Below are 23,743 nucleotides of genomic sequence, written 5' to 3' on the forward strand. Positions count from 1 at the left end.
TCATGACAAAGTCTTGATCTAAAGAAACAAAACTCAACAAATTTGTTCCATTAAACAGAAAGTCAGCGTCGAGGAGAATTCATGTATTTGACTCTTTTTTTCCCCAGTGTTTCATCAAAATATTTTCATTAACTGGCTCCATTTGTGCATTTTCACTTTTTAACATGTTGCAAGTAAACAAGTGAATCTTTCCATCCACACATCTGTGCAATGAACTAATGTGTGTGTACATCAACATCACTGTTAATGACTGAATAAATAAACCAGCCATTTACAATAATAACACATTATCCCCTTGAACATAACAAGCTTTTTGATAAATAAAAGAATAAACACTTGCTTTTATCTGCTCTATCAAGTTGCAAGAACTCACCTGAGATGATACCCAGAATGATGACACACATCACATCCACCTTCATTTTACCTGTTGTAACATCAAGTGTGTAATTAAAGACAGAGCCTGTTAGATTCACATTCCCCTTCTAATTCCAGCAGAATGAATGATTTTAATTTATAAAGAGAGTAGAGGGAAGTACTGTGTAACAGGGACTTTCCCTTCATTGTGCATCTGAAGGTCGATCTGTTGGTGCAGGTATTTATTAACAGTATTAACAACACAAAGAGGTTTTACCTTGAGGTGCAGTCCGTTTTACAGGCTTATAAAAGTGACAATTAACAGCATGGCTACAAAACATCACAGCTGTTTGGTGACTTGCTCTAATTATCAAATGATGTGGTGATGATCCCATGACTGTTCCTCCTCACTAGTAAGGTTTGGGATTTTTCGTCAAATAGTGCAACAACTGTTTGGATTTTCATGAAATGTGCTACAGATCTCCAGTTTTCAGACCGCGAATACTCATTTTCTCTGGCACCACAAACAGATGACAATGATTGACTATTTTGAGTCTATTGTACGGGTCATTTTGGTGTTAACTACCATTCAGACTTATCGTAGATGCAGATTATGTGGGTCCTGGTGCTGTGAGGGGTATGAAACAGCAACAGGATGAAAAAAAACAAAACATGTGGAAATATGTGGAAAAAATCCAAAAATACCAATCAGTGAGAAACAGAATCGATTAGTATCACACTAAAACCAGAGTTAACACAGCACCTTAGTCTGGTAGCTGCCGCCATGATGCTCTGCCATATCAAAAGGAGAAAAACAGTTTTCTGTTCCTTTACAGGGTGGAAAATATTTTTTCTTGGACTCTTTACTATCCTCTGTAGTTGTCGTCTATTGAGGGTGGAGCAGTTGCACAGTGAAGCAGGATTTAAGGATGCTCACCAAACCAAAAGTAGAACATAGTGAGGACGATAGTTGAGTCCTCTAGAGCTAAAAGTGTAAGGAAAGGTGCTGTAGATGTGTCCCTCTCTATCACTGATTCCCACAGGATCAGTAAAGCATCTATTTCTAACGTCAGAAAAGCATTGTAGAGAGTCAGGTAGGCCACAGAATATGTTTTTTTTTTTTTTTTCATAAAGACCTAAATGATCATTAGTCCACAATAATGTATAGAGGAAAATCCAGATGTTTCTGCTCTTATCTTGGAGTGGGTGTCTTACAAATCTCAGACCAAAAACACAACTGCAATCCTGAAAGAACTGAAAATGTAGAAACAGTAACATACCTGTAGAAATGTCTACATCTTCTAATCTTTCTTCAAATCTCCATGATAAGAAAAACACAAAAAAATAATTATTTTATAAATAATACCTCTATCCACATTTGGATAATCCTACAGCCAGTCAGGCCAACAATGTATGAGACAATAAGGGATTCAAGTATTCTCAACAATGTCTTAATCACTGGTAACGGTTCGTCCTTTAAAGTTGCTTCGCTGTCAATATCTTTTACAACAGATGTGATTGTGGACTCCAAACGGCTCGCTTCTCCAATGGTGGACAACAAGCTCAACTCCACAGGTATGACTTTATCACTGTTACTCTTCTGTTCACTGTTGAACCCTGACTCTCCAATAGTCTTTTAGAACTGAAGAAGTTATTTGGACGAGTGGTGAGACGTCTTCGAGAATGTCTACAAGTCCAGTTGCTCTTGTTTCAGCTTTTTTTTTTGGACATACCATGACCTGGATGTCTGAGAACACAAAAGCTCAAACTGTTTTTTTTGGAGGAAGAAAGAAACACAGAAACAAACACCAAGACCTCATCCTGAATTAAGGTTTGGTGCTGCAGGAGGATTTAACACAGCCCAAAAGAGTATATAATTATAAATGATATGTGCAGTCATGGTAAATGTTTTATTAAGCCAATATTATCACATACATTCTTTTGAGCCAAGACTTGTCAGAAAGTGGTATAATGAAGTCAAGTTAGTAAACTCCAGAGGCACAAAGTCATAGAAAGCTCTTCCTAAATGTGCTGCCCCACTTTGACTTGCACGTCTGTGCCTGAGGGTGGCAGTATTGTGACAAGAGTGGTTGAACAAGAGAGCGAGTAAAACAATGTCAACAGAGTCGTCAATCTGCACCCAAACGTTAACAGCGCCAATCCTTTTGAGAGTAAAGAGAACATATGCCTGTGAGTAGTTTATGTTATGTTAATGAATAAAGACTCCGGGAGAAAACGTGTACAATGCATGAACGTTTACTAACATGTCTCAAGTGTCACACAACAAGGTTCCGGTTTGCAACAACCCCTGAACATCAGTTCCTATTACAGAACACCTCCCCTCTTTAAGTAAATATCTCCTCCTGATACTTAACAAGCAATGCATAACCACTATACCTCTGTTGGCATATTTTTCCTAAACTCACATCACATAACTGAACATTTACTGAACAGAATACATTTGTTCTCTGCTACTTGACTCCGCAGTATCTCACAAATTCAAACGTTCTGGAGGACGGGAAACTCTTCCCGAACTCGTCACATATGGTGTGTTGGTTGCGTCTGCCTGTTTGTGATTGTCTCCACCACTGGTCCTGTTTAGTTGACTGTCAGTGTTACTTGGCTCTGCCATTGTGGTAACAGTCTTATCAGGAGGCAACTGAGGTTGTGATTGGTCCAGTGGGCGCAGGTGTTTCCTGTTCCTTCTGACCTGTCCTTCATCAGTGTGGATAATGTAGGATCTGGGTGTTGTTGCCTGTTGTACGACTGTTCCATGTTTTCCATCTCCTGGAAGCCAAACCTGTTGGCCAGACTGTAACAGAGACAGTGGACGGGCTCTGTAGCGCAGGTTGTAGCGGCGTCTCACCTTTTCCTTCGCCCACTGCTCCGTCTTTCTTAGTCCTTTAATGTTTGGCCATCGAGGGAATAGAGATAGCGGGAGCTGTGGTATGGTTGTGCGAATCTTTCTTCCCATCAGAAGTTGTGCAGGGGAGTAACCGCACTCCAGGGGTGTGGCTCGATATGTCATCAGAGCTTTTGCTTTCTCACCTCCTCCTTTCCACAGTCCTTTCACCGTTGCTACTGCTCGCTCTGCTTCCCCGTTCGCCTGTGGGTATCTTGGGCTGCTTGTAATGTGTGCAAAACCATAGTCCGTGGAAAAGTCTCTGAACATTTCACAGCTGTACTGTGGTCCATTGTCAGAAACAACAGTTTCAGGTATCCCATGGCGACCAAAGGCATCTTTCAGGGCAGCAATGACTGTGCTGGCAGTGGCGGTGTGAAGGTGGGCAACTTCAATAAAGCGTGAGAAGTAATCCACTACTAGCAGATAAGTTTGTTTCTCCCAGAAGAACAGATCTGTGCCCACTCTCTGCCAGGGCCTCTCTTGTACTGGGGTGGTCAGCAGAGGCTCTCTGTGCTCTGCTCTCTGTCGTGAGCATGTGTCGCAGTTCGCGACCAGCTGGTTGATGTGTACAGACAGTCCTGGCCACCAGACTGACTGGCGGGCTCTCGCTCTGCATTTGACTATCCCTTGATGTCCATCATGGAGGTCATTCAGGATTTCTTGTCGCATGCTGTGAGGAATGAGAATCCTTTGGCCCCTGAGAAGCAGGTCTCCTGCCAGTGTGAGCATCTCTTTCTCTGGCCAGTATGCTGCCAGCTCTGCTGGTAGGGCATATTTTTCCGGCCACTCTGTCTTGCAGTACCTGATGAGTTTTTCACACACGGGGTCTTGTCTTTGTTTCTCTTGTATAGTTTTTAATCTGACTTCTGTGGCGGGAAGGCTCTGTATTACTGCATCGACAAACACTTTAACCTCTGCCTCACTGTCTTTTTCGTCCTGTGTGGGCGTGTGTTTTACAGGTGCTCTTGATAAAGTGTCTGCTGTTATTAAGCTCTTGCCTGGCACATGCACAATGTCAAACGTGAACTTCATGAGTCTTAGTCGAAACCTCAGAACTCTGGGAGGAAGCTCATCTAGTGCCTTGGTACTCAGCAATGGCACTAGGGGCTTATGATCAGTCTCCAACTTGAATTTCAGTCCCTGCAGGTAAGGCGTCAATCTTTCACATGCCCAGGTCACAGCCAAAGCCTCTTTTTCGATTTGTGCATAATGTTTCTCTGCCTCAGACAAACCTCTTGAGATGAACATTATCGGTTTCCACGTTCCGTCTGTCTGTTGTTGGCTGAGGACGGCTCCAAGACCAAATGACGAGGCATCTGCTGACACACAAGTTTCTGCTGTGGGTGAGTATGGGGCTAGCACCCTTGACGAGCTCAGTTCAGCTTTGAGCTTTTGAAACGCTTCTCTCTGTGGTGCTCCCCAGCACCATTCACTTTTTTCACTGAGCGGTTCTTTAATGGGTCGGGTGTATGATGCCAGGTGAGGCAAAAACTTGCCGAGGTAATTTGCCATCCCCATTACTCTCCTCACGCCATCAACTCCAGTTGGTTCAGGCATCTCCTTGATGGCTCTGACCTTTTCTGGATCGGGTGTCACTCCTTCTGCTGTGACACGGTGACCCACAAACATGATACTGTCCTTAGCAAACTCACACTTGTCATTCAACGTGAGTCCCTCCTCTTTCAGTCTTTTAAGGACCTGATGCAGCCTTGTGTTGTGTTGCTGCATGTCCTCGCCATACACCACAATGTCGTCTGCATGACACACCACTCCCTCGCACCCCTCCAACATCTGGGACATGCGACGCTGGAAGTGCTCTGGAGCTGATGAGATCCCAAATGGTAGGCGATTGAAGGCGTACCGCCCAAACGGGGTGATGAAGGTAGTGAGGACCCGACTCTCTTCTGACAATGGAATCTACCAGAAGCCGGAAGTAGCATCCAGCTTTGTAAATACTTTTGCTCCAGCCAGCATGGCTAGTGTTTGGTCTACTGCTGGAAGGATGTGTCTCTCTCTCCGCACCCATTTATTGAGATGTGTTAGGTCCACACACAGGCGGATCTTCCCAGGCTGGGCCTTTGGTGCCACCACCAAACCAGCGCACCATTGTGTGGGTTGAGTCACTTTTGAAATCACCCCCATGTCCTCCATCCGTTTCAGCTCGGCCTGCACTTTATCCCGCAGTGGTAGAGGCACACGACGTGGGGCTGACAGGGCGTATGGGATAGCACCTGGCTCCAGCTCGATCTTGTAAGGCTCCTTTAATTTTCCCAGTCCAGTAAACACTGTAGGGTACTCAGCTCTAAAATCCTCTTGCTGGGCCTGAACTGTGTCAACTCGTTTTACTAGCTTAAGTGCTTTAATGGCAGGAAGTCCCAAAAGTGGCTTTGACAGTCCTTCAACAACATAAATGTATTGTTCAGTCATTCTCTTATTGGTACACAGTTCCCCTTTAAAGCATCCTTTAACTTCTAGCCTATGATTCCCTGGTCCATACAGTACCTTGCGTGGTGGCTGCAGTGTCCCATGCTGTATGGTGGAATAGCTGCTGTTTGGAATGGCTGTAACACTTGCTCCTGTGTCCAGTTTAAAAACAGTCTTTGTTCCATTCAAGTTCAGCAACTCAGTCCACTCCTCCTCCTTATCAGAGCACATTTCACCCAGAAAAGCAAAACCCTCACTTTTACTCTCCTGCTGGGCCCCTATGATGTTGTGGACCCGGCCTGTTGATCTACATTTTTTTGCAAAGTGTCCCTTTTTGTGACAGTTCCTGCACTCTGCATCCCGGGCTGGACAATCCGCCCAGAGGTGTCTTCTTGCATTTCCGCACCTGCCACAGTCAGTTGTCTTAGTTTCACCTTTATCTTTAGATGTTTTTTGCCCTTTTGTGTGTTTTTTGCATATTACTTCAACTTGTCCTGACGCTTGTTCCGTCCCTCGTAACATAGGCTGTTGTTTTTTCACTGCTGCACTCTGTCTCACTCTTGTCATGGCTTTTTCTAGAGTTAACTCAGCGTCCAGCTGTAAACTTTCTGACAGCTTAGCATCTCTGATGCCAACTACTATTCGGTCCCTTATTAGCTGCTCTCGCAGGGCTCCGAATTCACAGTGTTCAGCCAATGTATGCACTGCCGTTATAAAAGACTCGACACTCTCACCAGGTTCCTGGTACCGTCGGTTGAAGCGTGCTCTTTCGAAGATAACGTTCCGCTTGCTGACGCAGTGTGCCATAAACGCTCTCGAGACCGCATCGTACGACTTTTTCTGTTCCTCCGTGAGGGGCATTACCTTCAGGATGTCCTCAGCGTCGTCACCGGCTGCATACATGAAGGCATTTACTTGAAACTCTTGCGACTGCTTGTCCAGTCCCGACGCTATTCTGTAACGTTCAAAGCACTTCATCCATCTCGGCCAGTCATTCGCATTGGAGAAGTCGAACTTGCCTGGCGGCGCTAGCTGTGCCGCTAACTGCGGCGCCGTCGTGCCTCCGTCCATTATTACTTTTTTTTTTCCACAGGTTTAGTTCGTTTCTTTATTCTCCTACTCCTTTCCGTTTGTCTTCTGACACCATGTTATGTTAATGAATAAAGACTCCGGGAGAAAACGTGTACAATGCATGAACGTTTACTAACATGTCTCAAGTGTCACACAACAAGGTTCCGGTTTGCAACAACCCCTGAACATCAGTTCCTATTACAGAACAGTTTATATGTATATGGTGTATGTTGCTGTTACTGCCGTTTCTGTAAATTTTTTACATTATATGTTAGCATTAAGCTAGCAGACTTTATTTTTGTTAGGATAATGGCAGTGTCAAGTGTTATTTCAAACTGTGTTGAGCACCTTTGGTAGTTAGAGACACATAATGTGATAGTATAATATTTTAATTTTCATTTGTTGTATGTATTGCAGTTTTACAGTCAACTTCAAGTGGGAGTCATAAATAAACCTGTGAAGAAAGGAAACTTTGCCTCTTATTGAAGAACTGTTCGCTATCTGCCAAACTAAACACATCCTACGTTCAGGGAGGGCAGAATAGTAAAAAGGCATCTTCTCATCACACTCTGCTGGGAAAAGAAAAAAAAAACGGCTTGAACCACAGTTGCAAGTGTTTAAAGCATCAAAGAAGACTTCTCAATCATGACAACTCCTGCAGATGATGACAAAGGAGATACAATGGAGACGCGGTCAAAAGTATCCGGTTCTCTACACTCCAGTCAGCTCACCTCATCATCTGTCGCTGTTGCTAGGGCACGAGCAAAGGCTGAGGCTGCACGAGTGAAGCTTTCCTTTGCACACAAGGAAGCAGACATCTTGAAGAAACAAGCTGAACAGCTTAAAAAGAAAGCTGAGTTAGATGCAGATCTGCATGTGCTCAAATCGGAGAAAGCAGCGGCGGCAGCACAAGCTGAGGCTCAAGCTTGGGAAGAATCCGCACAGGAAGCCGGAGACCCACAACAGCCACAACTGGTCGAGATGCCACCGATTGATCCAACTCAACGCACCCAAGAGTATGTGCAGCAACATGCAGAATTGAACTCTGGTCTGCAAACTCATCACGACTACCATCTAGATCCTCCATTTGCATCAGCACCACAGCCAGCCACGGGCAACTTTGGAGCAGCTACGGACTACAAAGACCCGAACAGGTACCAGGGCAGTGAGCACAGCAAGGAAGAGTTTAAACCTTTGCCATTTCTGTTATCTGACCAAAGACAGAAGGTTGGGGTGAGCATGTCACAACACGAGTATGCTGTAAATCCCAAGCGAGAGTTTGGCAATGGGAATTATGGCTCTTACGTAAAAAAGTCCATCAATGACAGCCAGTGGTATCATCCTGGGCACAACGTATCTACACCAAGACCTCATCATTTCCATCCTACTGACACCTCAGACCTTGCGAAGTATTTGATGCGACGAGAAATGGTTAGTTCTGGGTTGCTGAAATTTGATGATCAACCCGAGAATTACTGGGCGTGGAAGACCTCTTTTCAGTCTGCAGTTTGGGATCTGAATCGGTTACCACAAGAAGAGTTGGACCTGCTTGCAAAATGGCTCGGACCACAATCAGCCGCTCAAGCAAGAAGGATCAGAGCAGCTTATGTCCACAACCCTGGAGCAGGTCTCAACATGGTGTGGCAGCGACTGGAGGAATGTTTCGGTGCACCAGAAATCATAGAGCATGCACTGTTGAAGAGAGTTGAAGACTTTCCTAAAGTGACAAACAGAGAGAACCAGCGTCTGAGAGAGCTGGGAGATGTTCTTCTGGAGCTACAAGCAGCAAAGCAGAACGGCTATCTACCCGGTCTGTCTCATCTGGACACTGCACATGGGGTCAACCCTATTTTGGCAAAACTCCCATACAACCTGCAGGAGAAGTGGGTTACTGTTGCTTCAAGATTCAAGAAAGACCATGGTGTGCCCTATCCTCCATTCACATATTTTGTCAGTTTCATCAGCGAGGAAGCCAGGATTCGCAATGACCCTAGCTTTGCCTGTGTCACAACTTTCAGCCTGAGAACAGAAAAACCAGCAGCTCCAAAGCAGAAATACCAGCTGCCAATCTCTGTCAGGAAAACAGATGTGTCATCACCAGGGGGAGCTAGTCAAGATACTCCCACTGACAAGAGCAGCATGGACCCTGACAAACAGTGTCCTCTGCATTGTAAACCGCATCCTCTGAGGAAGTGTCGTCTGTTCAGAAGTAAGAGTCTCGAAGAAAGAAAATCTCTCCTGAAAGACAAACATATCTGTTTTAGATGCTGTTCTTCCATTAACCACATGGCTAAAGACTGCAAAGTGTCAATAAAGTGCACAGAATGTGGAAGTGAAACACATGCCACATCACTTCATCCTGAACCTCTCCTTCTGAAGTGGAAAGGTTCTGCTTCTTCAGAAGATCATGGCGGGGAGCAAAGGGAGCTAACAGCCATGGACGTGACATCAAAGTGTACTGAAATATGTGGAAATTCAGCAGGCTCCAGATCATGTTCTAAAATATGTCTGGTGAGAGTGTATCCTGATGGACAGTCAGAAAGGGCAGTCAAAATGTATGCTGTTCTTGATGAACAAAGCAACCGCTCACTTGCAAAGACAGACTTTTTCAATCTTTTCAGCGTTGATGGTCACTTAGAACCATATACCTTGAAGACATGTTCAGGAGTCATGGATGTGACAGGGAGACGAGCAAACAACTTCATCATCGAGTCCCTGGATGGCATGACACGGCTCTCTCTTCCCACTCTCATCGAGTGCGACATGATACCTGATGATAGAGCGGAAATCCCAGCTCCTGAAGTTGCTGTTCACTATCCCCATCTCAAGCCAGTAGCAGGCAAAATCCCAGAAATCGATCCACAAGCAGAAATCCTCATCCTCCTTGGCAGAGACATACTCAGTGTACACAAGGTCAGAGAGCAGCACAATGGACTCCACAATGAACCATACGCTCAACGTCTGGACCTAGGGTGGGTCATTGTTGGAGAGGTGTGTCTTGGAGCCTCTCATAAGACATTTCAAACCACTGTCTACAAGACCAACATTCTGCACAATGGACGAGCTTCACTTCTGGGTCCATGCAACAATAACATTCAGGTCAAAGAGAGGTTCAGCTGTCACACTCCAAGCCTGAATCTTCAGAGCCCCGTGTCTAACCAAGCAAAGGAGACTGATAATCTTTGCCAAGTATTTCAGAGAACAGAACACGATGACAACCTTGACCTGTCAATTGAAGATAGGATTTTTCTGGAAACACTGGATCAACAAACTTACAAGGATGAAGCAAACACGTGGGTTGCACCCTTACCTTTTCGATCACCACGGAACCGTCTTCCAAACAACCGACTTCAAGCTGTGAAGCGTCTGTCATCTGTGAGGCGCAATCTAGACAAGAAACCTCAGATGAAAAAAGACTTCATCAACTTCATGCAAAAGATATTTGACACCAATCAAGCAGAGCCAGCTCCACAGCTAACAGAAAGCCAGGAATGTTGGTACCTACCCTTATTCGGCGTTTACCATCCACGTAAACCAGAGCAGATAAGAGTAGTGTTTGATTCCAGTGCTAAACATGAAGGGCTTTCTCTTAATGACGTGCTTCTTTGTGGTCCTGATTTGAACAACACCCTTATCGGGGTTCTGATCCGTTTTCGCAAAGAACCAGTCGCAGTTACTGCTGATGTGCAGCAGATGTTTTATTGCTTCACAGTCTGCGAGGAACATCGAGATTTTTTGAGGTTCTTGTGGTATGAAGACAATGACCTGCAGAAACCAGTGAAAGAGTTTCGCATGACGGTTCATGTATTTGGCAACAGTCCGTCGCCAGCAGTTGCTATTTACTGCCTACGACGAGCTGCTTTAGAGGCAACAGAGTCCACTCCCGAGGCAAGAGAGTTTGTCATGCGCAACTTTTACGTGGATGATGGACTTGCATCATTTCCCACTGAAACAGATGCTATCAAGGTCTTGCAGTCCTCTCAAGAAATGCTAGCTGAGTCAAACATCAGACTACACAAGATAGCATCCAACAGCAGCAGCGTCATGCAAGCGTTCCCCACAGAAGACTGGGCCAAAGGTGTTAAAGACTTCGATTTTGGAGGAGAATCACCGTCCCTACAAAGAAGCCTAGGTCTCAGCTGGAACCTAGTGACAGACAGCTTCACCATCTGTGTTTCTTCAGAGGAGAAACCTTTGACTAAAAGAGGTATTCTTTCCACAGTGAACAGTCTATTTGATCCCTTAGGGTTTGTGGCACCAGTTACTGTGGGGGGAAGGAACATAATGAGAGAGCTTTCTGTTGAACAGTACGATTGGGATGCTCCACTTCCAACAGCAAAACAAGAACTATGGAAACTCTGGAGGAACTCCATGAAAGAGCTGGAGCAGCTTGATATTCCAAGACCTTATGTTCCAGTTTCATTAGCCACACAGACTCAGTACAGAGAACTTTGTGTGTTTTCAGATGCCTCTGACATTGCAATAGCAGCTGTTGCGTACTTGAGAACTGTTTCCATGTCAGGAGAGTGTCACGTGGGCTTCATCATGGGAAAATCCAAACTGACACCGCGACCGGCACATACAGTTCCTCGTCTCGAACTCTGTGCTGCCGTTTTGGCAGTTGAGATGGCAGACTTCATCAAAGGAGAAATGGACATTGATATTCACTCAGTGACGTTCTATACAGATAGTAGAATTGTGCTAGGTTACATTAACAACACATCACGCCGATTTTACGTCTATGTCTCCAACAGAATCACACGAATCAGGAAATCTTCTCACCCACATCAGTGGCATTACATCAACACCGAGCAAAACCCTGCTGACCACGGGACTCGGCCATTAACTGTTACAGACCTCAAGTGCACCAACTGGTTTTCTGGGCCATCTTTTCTGTTAAGGCCACAGCAAGAGAACACTGCTCCAATCGACAACTTTGAGCTGATACATCCAGACCAGGATCAAGAAATCCGTCCTGAGGTTACAGCCACCAGTACAAAGGTGACATTAGTGTCAGATGTGCTTGGGGCACAGAGGTTTGAAAGGTTCTCCTCGTGGAAGTCACTGGTACGGGCTATTTCCAGATTAATCAAAAGAGTCAGAAGCGAGATGAAAGTTCCTGATAGTGAAGGCAGTAGAGGAGAGGAAAGTGCACAAGCAACAGTTGTGATCATCAGGGCAACGCAGCAAGAGGTCTTCTTTAAGGAGATAGAACATCTTATCAAAAGGGATCAAATCTCGAGTCAAAGCCCTCTTGTGAAGTTGTCTCCATTTCTGGACCAAGATCGACTATTGAGAGTTGGTGGTCGCACATCCTCAACAGACATGTGCTTTGATGATAAACATCCTTTGATCATTCCAAAGACTCATACAGCCACACTTTTGGTGAGACATTACCATGATCAAGTTGCACATCAGGGACGCCATTTTACAGAAGGCACCTTGAGATCAGCCGGATTATGGCTAATTGGAGGAAAGAAACTTGTGTCTACCGTTATACACAGATGTGTCACTTGCAAAAGACTCAGAGGTAAACTAGAGGAACAGAAGATGTCAGAGTTTCCAGCAGACAGACTGTCATTGTCACCACCTTTCACACATGTTGGAGTGGACGTCTTTGGCCCATGGACAGTGACCTCTCGAAGAACAAGAGGAGGCCACGCAGAGAGCAAGCGGTGGGCAGCCATATTTACCTGTTTGAGCACCAGGGCGGTGCATATTGAAGTCCTGGAAACCATGACTACAGCAAGCTTTATCAATGGTCTCAGACGGTTCACAGCAATCAGAGGACCCATTAAAACACTCCGATCGGATCGGGGAACAAATTTTATTGGGGCATGTAAGGAACTCAACCTTGACACAGAGGATCCTGATCTGAAAACATACCTTCATGACAGCAAATGTACCTGGGTCTTTAATCCTCCTCACTCCTCTCACATGGGTGGAGTGTGGGAGAGAATGATAGGCATCGCTCGACGCATTCTGGATGCTCTTCTTCTCAAAACCAGCACATCCCATCTGACACATGAGGTGCTCATTACTTTGATGGCAGAAGTCAGCGCCATCATGAACTCAAGACCATTGGTTCCAGTATCTTCTGACCCTGAAGCTCCAGCAGTTCTTACTCCATCAATGTTGCTGACACAAAAGGAAGAAACTTTGTCTGCACCCAAAGGTGACTTTGATGTAAATGACCTATCTATCAAGCACTGGAGAAAGGTTCAAGGCCTTGCCGACGCCTTTTGGAAGAGGTGGAGACAAGAATACTTGGTGACGCTTCAACCGAGGAAAAAGTGGCACACTGACAAACGCAACCTGCAGGTCGGAGATGTTGTCCTACTGAAAGATTCCCAGATCAGAAGAACTGAGTGGCCTACTGGACTAATTGTCAAGACTGTACCCAGCCAAGATGGAAGAGTATGCAAGGTGGAAGTGAGGGTGGTTAAACAAGGTACTCCTAAGGTTTATTTGCGACCTATCTCAGAGGTCATCTTACTTTTTCCTAAAGACAATGTGTAGTGGTATAAAGCATTATACCAGGCGGGGAGTGTGCTGCCCCACTTTGACTTGCACGTCTGTGCCTGAGGGTGGCAGTATTGTGACAAGAGTGGTTGAACAAGAGAGCGAGTAAAACAATGTCAACAGAGTCGTCAATCTGCACCCAAACGTTAACAGCGCCAATCCTTTTGAGAATAAAGAGAACATATGGCTGTGAGTAGTTTATATGTATATGGTGTATGTTGCTGTTACTGCCGTTTCTGTAAATTGACAGTTCCTTTATATTTTCGTCGCTATGACGATGCTAATTTGTTAGCTCGTATATGGGTTTTTACATTATATGTTAGCATTAAGCTAGCAGACTTTATTTTTGTTAGGATAATGGCAGTGTCAAGTGTTATTTCAAACTGTGTTGAGCACCTTTGGTAGTTAGAGACACATAATGTGATAGTATAATATTTTAATTTTCATTTGTTGTATGTATTGCAGTTTTACAGTCAACTTCAAGTGGGAGTCATAAATAAACCTGTGAAGAAAGGAAACTTTGCCTCTTATTGAAGAACTGTTCGCTATCTGCCAAACAAAACACATCCTACGTTCAGGGAGGGCAGAATACTAAAATTTAACAAATACAGCTTGACATTTATTAAAAGAAAAATGAGAAAAAGTCAAATGTAAAAACTGAAGTAAACAAAATAAGCCTTATTAATGACAACAACAACAACAACAACACTACTACTACAACACTACTAACAACTAACTCTAGGTCCTGCAGTTTTCTGAAGTCTCAGTTTTCCTGTTTTCTCATCATCTGTAGAAAAAGAAACAAGTGAAACAGTGATTAGAGAGAAGAGTCACTGTTTTGGTCAACTGCTACAATCAGAGAGCTACAGCAGACATTTCAGATGTAAACCAAGTAAAATACTTTATCTCTTTATACTATATCACATTAAAAAGTTCAAAACTCACCTTAAAGGGAAAGAAGATTGTTGAGTTTATACTGTTGTATTATAAATATTTGAAATAGTCTCATACTCATGTTCCTCTTGCTCTAAAAGAAGAAAAATTAACACATTTGTCACATCATTCTCCAAACATTTCTAATAGTTGTATACTGTATTTAATTATTTTTAATCAGACACATACTGACCTTTATTATCTGACTGTGGTTTAGGTTTGATGTTGATTCTGAATATAATAGAAAGTATTGTTAAATGTGGCCACATGAACAGATGTTGCTCAAAATCCTAACAGTAACTCATGCAGTATTTTCTCCCATTTTATAAAAGCAATATTATATATTTAATATTTCAAAATTAGAATTATAAGATTACTTAATTATACAAGTTGGTGCATGCAAAGATATTATAATTATAAAATCACTTACGTTTCAGCAAATGTAACATTAATAAGGTTTATGAAATAAATGTTGTCCATTCAATAATTAATCATAAACTCTTTATAGAAAAATGTCAAATGCCTGCAAATGAAAACACAACCAAATACTTCTGCATCTAAACTGGCAGTTTTACGTTGAACATATTCATCCCCAGAGATAATTCTAACCAGACTACAACCACAGAGAGTCGTGCTAAGATTTTTAATTTGCTGGCTGTGTCTTAAAATATGAGATGTAGGTGGAATCTGGGACCCCGCTATGTTACAAGTTTGGATTTCTAACAAAAAATTTACATTTACTTTGTTACTGTGATTAACTTAAGTTCATTTGTTCATTTCTTCTGCAAAGGTTTTCATATTTAAGAAGGTTTGTTAAAGAACAATTAAGCAGAGGTTTGTATTTCAAACCACTGTTGTTGCATACATTTAAAATAATTCTTCCATCTTTAGTCGGTAGAAAAGATCTGACGGAAAAAGGGGAAACTTATGACTCGTCAAGCTCCTCATGGTAAAATACTGAAATCTAACCACAAATACGAGAATAATAACAATATCTGCAATCAGTACCTGTTACAGTCAATCCATGCACCACTGATGATGTTCTCCCAGTTATATTATTCCTTTTTTGAAAGGTGTAGCTGCAAATGACCCTTTGCTAAATATCAAACTTTTGTTTGAAACAGCTGTCTGGTTATAATTCAAAGCTTACCTTTTTCTGCAAACATAGTAGCTTACACCAGCAATGACAGCAATGACAGCACAACATGCTACCACTATTCCAACGATGCAACCAACAGAACAATCTGGAGGCTTCTCTTTCTCTAGAAAGGCAACAATAAAATATTTTTTACATATATTATTTTTTAAAACTGTCTCATGATCCCCAAAGCCTCTTTTTTTGGCAGAATGGTGGTTTAAGCAAACAACTTTTTATTGCTAAAGGGCAATTAGCTGCAGTTTTGTACTTTAAGGCTTCATTTTCTCATGAGTTTAGAAAAAATAGCCCACATCTTTTTGCTACGAAATAGCTGTAAAAAAACCCAATTACGCTTAGTTAGTTTAACAGTTCAATGGCAAAGCAAGAACAGGAAATAAAAAACACAATCCCACTAGAATCAACAATATCTGCAGTCAATACCTGTTACAGACAATCCATGCACCACTGATGATGATGTTCTCCCAGTTATACTATTCCTTGCTTGACAGGTGTAGTTGCCGCCGTCAGAGAGCTCAGCCTCTTTCATGAACTCAGCAGAATGGCTGAGTATCTCATTTCCATTGAATATCCAGGTGTAACTGGCAGCTGGTGTGGACTCAGCATAGCAGACCAGTTTAAATGTCTCTTTCAAAAGGATCTGACTTGGACCTGTGATTTGAACATTTTCGGGTCCATCTGAAAAACAGAAATTACAGCAACACAAATGCAGTAATTCAGCCAAATAAAATGAATGGACAAGCTGAACAGTGTGGTACTTACAGTTAACAGTCATGCTGTATTTAGCTCCATCGCTGCTGACGGGGTTGCTGATGTTACAGAAATATTCTCCACTGTCTTTTCTAGTCACAGTGTTAAACATCAACACTCTGTTGTTGTTGTGAAGAGTCATGTTGACAGTCAGGATCAGAGCTGAGCCATCCTTCATCCATTTTCTGGTAACGATAGAGCCAGAAGCCTCACAGGTCAAAGTGAAAGAGGTTCCCTCAGCAAGTGGATAGTTTGTTGATGGACGGACAAAAGCTCCTGATATTTTCTCTGTTGGGTAAAGAAGTATTTTATAGGAAATATATGAAAGCAAGACCCAAATTACCTGCATAGCTGGACAAGATGATGGACGAGTAATAAAATCTATTAAAATCTAATAATTTAAGATTGCTCAAGAACATTGACACATAATCACCACAAACACTTACTGTAAATACTGGATTGTGTTTTCTCATGACATTTTCACTTCACCAGTGCGGTCCACCAATCATTTGTTGATTTCTAACATGTTTAATGTGTCATGTTTGTCACGTTTTCTGTTGTGGTTTAGTTTCCAGTTTTTCTGTTTATTGTATTTTGTTAAGTTGCCAAAAAAGGCATGAAGACAAACAGGAAATCGAGAACTTAGCAAAATAAAACAGGAAACAGAACAGAAAAAACTAAACACTAACCATGACTATGAAAACCAAGAACTTAACAAAATACAATAAACAGAAAAACAGGAAACTAAACCACGACAGAAAACGTGACAAACATGACATAATGTTTAAATTAGGTTATTGTACTGCAGTTCCAATTAAATATAAACTCATAGTTAGGTAAAATACTTACATAAATAAAACCTCTCAATCCCAACTTACCCAGTACAGAAACAGTTGAAGGTTCAGATGTTTGATATCTCAGAGTTTTGTGGTTAAAGGCCTGACAGCTGTAGTTTCCACTCTGACTCATCTGAATGTTCATCAGTCTGAGCTCTGGTCCAGTATCTGACAGCTTGTCTCCATTCACAAACCACATAAACTGGGCAGAAGGTCTAGATTCAGCTGAGCAGATCAGATTGATGTTTGATCCTTCCTCAGTGTCCACTTCTGATGGAGACAGCTTTATATTTTCTGGACCAACTGAATGTAGACGAAAGGTCCAACAAATAAATGAAAATCAAAGTTTGTTGCTTGAAAATCTACATGATATGACATACAGATTGTCGTCATAGTGATGTTTGCATGCAGATGTTATGACATAAATCACTGAGCGGGTAGGATAGCAACTCACAGCTGATGGAGAGGTTTACTGGATCACTGGTGCCATTACTGAAAGGATTGAACACGTGACACCTGAATGGTCCCTGGTCATAGCGAGTCACATTGACTATAGTCAAAGTGGAGCCTCCATCAGTGAGATGAACTCTGTCACTTCCTGTAACCTGAGAGCTGCCGTTCATCCAGAGGAAAGAGAGGAAGGATCCAGAGGAGGAGCAGGACAGACTGACAGAGCTGTTGAACTCCACCAAGTCTGCACTTATAGGAGTTACTGTTACACTGGAGACTGGCTCTGGGACTGAAAAAAGGAATGAGATTATAGTTGTGTTATAGAACTGTTGAACTCAGTCAAGTCTGTGGTGATTGAAGTCACCACAACACTGGCAATACACAGTGTTGTGCATGAACGTGTTCAATGAATGGCGTTCATTGAACACGTTCATATTTTTGTAAAAGGAAACATAATTTTTCCAACTGTGACTGTAGACGTGAAAAAAAAAAGAAAAGAAAAATAAGTTCCATGACACCTGTCAGTTGACATGTGATTTACGGCATACAGCATGGCTGGTGCAGGTCAGTCAGAGATTCTATTGAACAAGAACAGCGCAAAGTTGCTCATTTAAAAAAATAAAAAAATGTTAATTTTGGAGTCTATGAACTTAGTTCAAACTTAAATAAAACTTGTTCAACATTGGCAATACGCTCTGTGGGTAAAAAAACACAGTGGTTTTGAAATGGCCCCCCACTGAAAAAAGGGAACATTGTTCTTTAGTGTGGAACAATGTAGACGCTGGTGATGAACCCCATGTTATTGATACTATGATCAGTAAACTTGACTCGACGTTCAAGATTTGCATTTGAGATGATATTTTCTCGCTTCTCCAGACAGTATGAAAAAAAAAAAAACATATAAACAGCTCCACCAACAACTGACACACAATAGACACTTTTACCAGAGTTTTAAATTATGGTATGACATTAATCAAACAAACATATAGTATGTTTCAAGACCACCATCTACATTAATCTAGAGCAGATGGTCTAAATTTATTCTGAGATTAATAGGTATCAAATAAGTCTTACCAAAAACTGTGATGACTGAAGGTTCAGATGTTTGATATCTCAGAGTTTTGTGGTTAAAGGCCTGACATCTGTAGTTTCCACTCTGACTCATCTGAATGTTCATCAGTCTGAGCTCTGGTCCAGTATCTGACAGCTTGTCTCCATTCACAAACCACATAAACTGGGCAGAAGGTCTAGATTCAGCTGAGCAGATCAGATTGATGTTTGATCCTTCCTCAATGTCCACTTCTGATGGAGACTGCTTTATATTTTCTGGACCGACTGAGTGTAGACGAAAGGCCCAACATATAAATGAAAATCAAAGTTTGTTGCTTGAACATCTACATGATATATGACATACAGATTGTCGTCCTAGTGATGTTTGCACGCAGATGTTATGACATAAATCACTGAACGGGTAGGATAGTAACTCACAGCTGATGGAGAGGTTTACTGGATCACTGGTGCCACTACTGATAGGACTGAACACGTGACACCTGAATGGTCCCTGGTCATAGCGAGTCACATTGACTATAGTCAAAGTGGAGCCTCCATCAGTGAGATGAAATCTGTCACTTCCTGTAACCTGAGAGCTGCCGTTCATCCAGAGGAAAGAGAGGGAGGATCCAGAGGAGGAGCAGGACAGACTGACAGAGCTGTTGAACTCCACCAAGTCTGCACTTATATGAGTTACTCTTACATTGGAGACTGGCTCTGGGAGTGAAAAAAGGAATGAGATTATAGTTGTCATCTAATAACAAAGATAGAGTAGAGGGAAGCAGTGTAGTAGCTGTCAATAAATCTCATGTTTATCATGACATGTTGAATATTCATGTGGTCTGATCAGATTTTACTGGTAGTGGTGGTAAAACAAGTTATGTCACTGTTTGACATTTTCTTTTAGTTTATATCCTGTTTAATTTTGTAAATAACTTTCATCTAATTGTTGTTATTAGTCTTACTTCCTTTCTTTGTGTTTCTTTACCCTATGCTTGCTGTATCGCCTCTGTTCATTTAATTCTTTTGTCATTTGTTTTTTTACAATTAAAGTTTTCTTTTTTTTTGCTGTTTGTTTTGCCTTCATGTTTTTGTTTTGTTCCTCTGACCTCCTGAACACTGCAACGCACACATCCCAAAACCAAACCACAGAAAAGTGCACAAACAGAATAAAACAAACAAAAATACAAAATATAAAATAAAAAAGTCTAAACTGAAATAACCGAAGAATATGTTTAAGTAACTTGTTTGCCTTTAATGATTATTTTTACTCTATTTATAAAGAAATAGTCTGAGTCCATTTTAGCAGGTTTATTTTGAATAGTGTATATAAAACAGAATTTCTTATTACCCAGTTTATTTAATTAATCTTCTCAGTTCAACAATGAACGGTTGTAAAACTGTTGCTCACCATATACATCCAGTCTGGTGCTTCCTTCTTGTTGTTGTCCTCCAGATAGTGTAATGATAACACTGTATTCTCCACTGTCACTAAGAGTCAGACCCCTGAGCTCCAGAGACCCAGTAGATGGGAAGTAGGTGATCCTGCCTTCATACTCTGGTGTAGTTGAGTTTACTATAGTTGAAGTGATTATATCTCTGCCTTCAAATTTCCAGTTAATATAATATATTGGTTCTTCTTGTGGAGTCAGTGTTGTGTTGAAAATCACTTTCCCTCCCACAGCTGCATTAAGAGGACCATCTGGCAACACACCAGCTCCTTCAGTTAAACCTGAAAACAAAGTTACACATTTGTGAAAGATTGTAATGACAGTCACAGTTCATGACAAAGTCTTGATCTAAAGAAACAAAACTCAACGAATTTGTTCCATTAAACAGAAAGTCAGCGAGGTATTTGACTCTTTTTTTCCCAGTGTTTCATTGTAGTTTAAAAAATATTTTTATTAACTGGCTCCATTTTCACTTTTTAACATGTTGCAAGTAAATAAGTGAATCTTTCCATCCACACATCTGTGCAATGAACTAATGTGTGTGTACATCAACATCACTATTAATGACTGAATAAATAAACCAGCCATTTACAATAATAACACATTATCCCCTTGAACATAACAAGCTTTTTGATAAATAAAAGAATAAACACTTGCTTTTATCTGCTCTATCAAGTTGCAAGAACTCACCTGAGATGATACCCAGAAGGATGATGAATATCACAGCTTTTTCCATTTCATCTGTAGCAACATCAAGTATGACAACTGGAAGAAAGACTGCTTTAAACTCCTTCTCTTTCCTCTTCAATTTCTGTATAGTGAATGTTGATTTCAATGTATCAAGACAGTACAAGGAAGTCCTGTGTAAATGAGAGGATCCCATCATAATAAATGTTGATAATTAACCATGTGCTCATATAAAAATATGTCTTGTCTTGTCATATATTGACATAACTAAAACTTAGGGACAGATATTAGCTTTGTATTTGTATATACACATATATTATTATTAGGGCCGGGACTTTAACGCGTTAATTAAGATTAATTAATTACACAAAAATAACGCGTTCATTTTTTTTTAACGCATTTTAATCACACTTATTTTTGCACCGCGGAACGTTTCTCACTGGATGAGTTTCGGCGGACCGATTATACTGGAGCACCAACTAGCGTTCATTACCAGTGTCCTCAACAAGCAGCGGGTGCTGCCGTGAGCCCCTCTCCCGTCCCAAAGCACTCACAGGCGGTCAGTCTCACAGTAGCCCCGCGTAGCAGCGGTCAGAGCAGAGAGGGAGAACCACGCCACCGCGTCCAGACTGCAAACGAATGACGCATGCGCAAAGCTGCCGCTGATCGCGCCCTGGTTTACAGAGCGGGATGTAAATGTTTCTTCACTGTCACACTAAAATAAATAATAAAATAATAATCCATTTAGATTGTTAATTTTGTCAAGTAAAAACCGTTTGTACAAAAAATGTTAAAAATATTCTAGTTATGGCAAAAAATGCTCATGTTCTACTGTGCCTGTGACCTGTGAGAAACTAAACCAAACTTAAGAAAACTAAAAAAAACAAACAAACAAAAAAAAAAACTTAAGTTACTGTGCCAGAGTGTCTCTTTAGAGTCATTTTGCCAATACCAAGCCCTGATAAAGGAGGCGCGTTAATAATACAGCGTCCATCACAATTACATCCAAAAGGTAAATTATGCAAATTAGCCGATGACGTCATTTAGCGACTTCTAGCGACTTTTAGGACAGCCAATAGCTACTTTCCTTTCCTGAGGAGTTGGCAACACTGTTCATTACTTCAGACATCAACAAACCACAGTGAACATGAAAGAAGAAGCTGATGAGACCGCTTTGGTTGGCCCCGTGGATGGGAAATTTAGTCATTATTCAATGGTATACTAAAAATCCATATGAAAAAAATTACTTCTCACTGTTCTCAGGTAAAATATTTATATGCGATTAAAATGCGATTAATTTCGATTAATTAATTACAAAGCCTCTAATTAATTAGATTAATTTTTTTTAATCGAGTCCCGGCCCTAATTATTATGTCATATGTATATATTTATATACACATATATTATTATATCATATATGTATATATTTATATACATGTATAATGATGAAAAGTATGCCAAGATAAACATCAGTCAGACGTCAAGTTCCTGATAACAAGCTGCAGTAAAGGGTCACAGTGGATTTGATGACTGACCCAGCAAGTGATAAACAGAGAAGCTTTCGGTTTATCTAAACACCTGGATGTTCATCAATTCACAAGTAAACAAATCATCTACAAGTGGAGGAAATTCATCTGACTGTAGGTTCCTTCTTTCACTGTCTTGTGTCTTACAAATATCACACCAAAACCACAACATGCAACCTTGATAGAGATAAAAGGAACACAACAGTGAAAGTAAAACACACAAAGAAATCTCTACAAATTCTGAACAATCAATTCATTTCTTTCAAGTAAGAAAAACAGAGAATAAGAGTTGTGTTGATGAGAAGACACAATAAAGGGAATAAACAACAATAACGTTGAAGCAAGTCTCAAGTTTTTAGACCACTGGGACTTTTTGCACAGCATCGTTTGGAGAGAAGAGACACTGACACCTCATCCCAGTTGTGAAACATTGAGGTGAGAACATCATGGTTGCAGCTGCTTTTCACTTCAGGGTTTGGACACCTTGCACTCATTGAAGGAATAATGAATTAAAAAATGTTCACGTCCATGACTTGAAGTGATGTGACAGGTCCCTAAGATCCTGTCATTGGGTGAGAGGCAGGGTTACACCCTGGACAGGTCTCCAGTCCATCACAGGGCCAACACAGAGAGACAGACAACCATTCACACTCACATCTACAGCCAATTTAGAATCACCAATGAACCTAACCAGCATGTCTTTGGACGGTGGGAGGAAACTGGAGTACTCGGAGAGAACCCACGCAGACACAGGGAGAACATGCAAACTCCACACACAAAGGCCCCAGTTGGCCTGGATTAGAACCTGGAACCTTCTTGCTGTGAAACATCAGTGCTAACCACTACGTTACTGTGCCGTCCCAAATAAATTTTAATTAATGTTATTTTCTATATAGCGCCAGATCACAGCAGAAGTCATTTAAGGTTACCTTCCCTATAGAACACATCTATATCTTGTTCTTTTACTAAAGTCGCCTTATGTTATTTATCTTAGTTACACATGATAACATGTAACTTCTGTCTCTACATGAATGAAGTGAGGAAAAAATGTCCCAATGTTTAGTTCAACTAATTGTTCAGCTGTTATACTGACTGCTGTTAAAAGAAACACATGGACACCATGATTCCTTTATCACATTTGTGTCACATCATTGATGATTGTACCACAAAAAGGCTCCAGTCTGTGCAACCAAAACAGTCTCTAAGTTGTGCTGTTGCTACCTCAGGCTACACTTTAACTTCTCTGCTAGTTGGCTTAGCTCTGCTGCCAAGTGGAAGCCGAGGGAAACCAGTACGTAACATAAAGGATGACTCCCCTCTCTTCCCTGCTCCCAAGAAGAACCAGCGCTCAATGAACTTGCAGTCTAAGAAATTATAAATAATACGTGCAGTCATAGTAAATGTTTTATCAAGCCAACCTTTATAATGGTGGATCTTTATTTGATCATAATTAAGCTTCAGGGTGAGCATGGCCAAAACAACAAACGAGTCAACACAAGTTCTACATGAGACTTTCCCTAGGCTCCCTAACCAAAAGTTAGAGAAAACAGGAAGAAACAGCAGTGGCTTCTCACCCCTACTTGGCTGGACTGTAACATTTGAAATCACATGGCTGTACAAGATGTTCA

General features: G+C 41.5%; 1 protein-coding gene across 1 annotated transcript; it reads right to left on the reverse strand.

Annotated features, from left to right (window-relative positions):
* Positions 1-14,059: 14,059 nt before the first annotated feature.
* Positions 14,060-20,217, reverse strand: LOC311491570 (cell adhesion molecule CEACAM5-like; the record flags this gene model as incomplete). Its single annotated transcript, XM_084549522.1, has 9 exons — positions 14,060-14,063; positions 15,360-15,453; positions 15,789-16,043; positions 16,128-16,403; positions 16,994-17,254; positions 17,406-17,684; positions 18,476-18,736; positions 18,890-19,168; positions 19,863-20,217. Coding segments are annotated over 9 exons (2,064 nt in total), but the record flags the coding sequence as incomplete, so codon positions are not given.
* Positions 20,218-23,743: the final 3,526 nt, after the last annotated feature.

The sequence above is a fragment of the Chelon labrosus genome (genome assembly GCF_963514085.1).
Source record: "Chelon labrosus genome assembly, chromosome: 1".
Classification (NCBI taxonomy): Eukaryota; Metazoa; Chordata; class Actinopteri; order Mugiliformes; family Mugilidae; genus Chelon; species Chelon labrosus.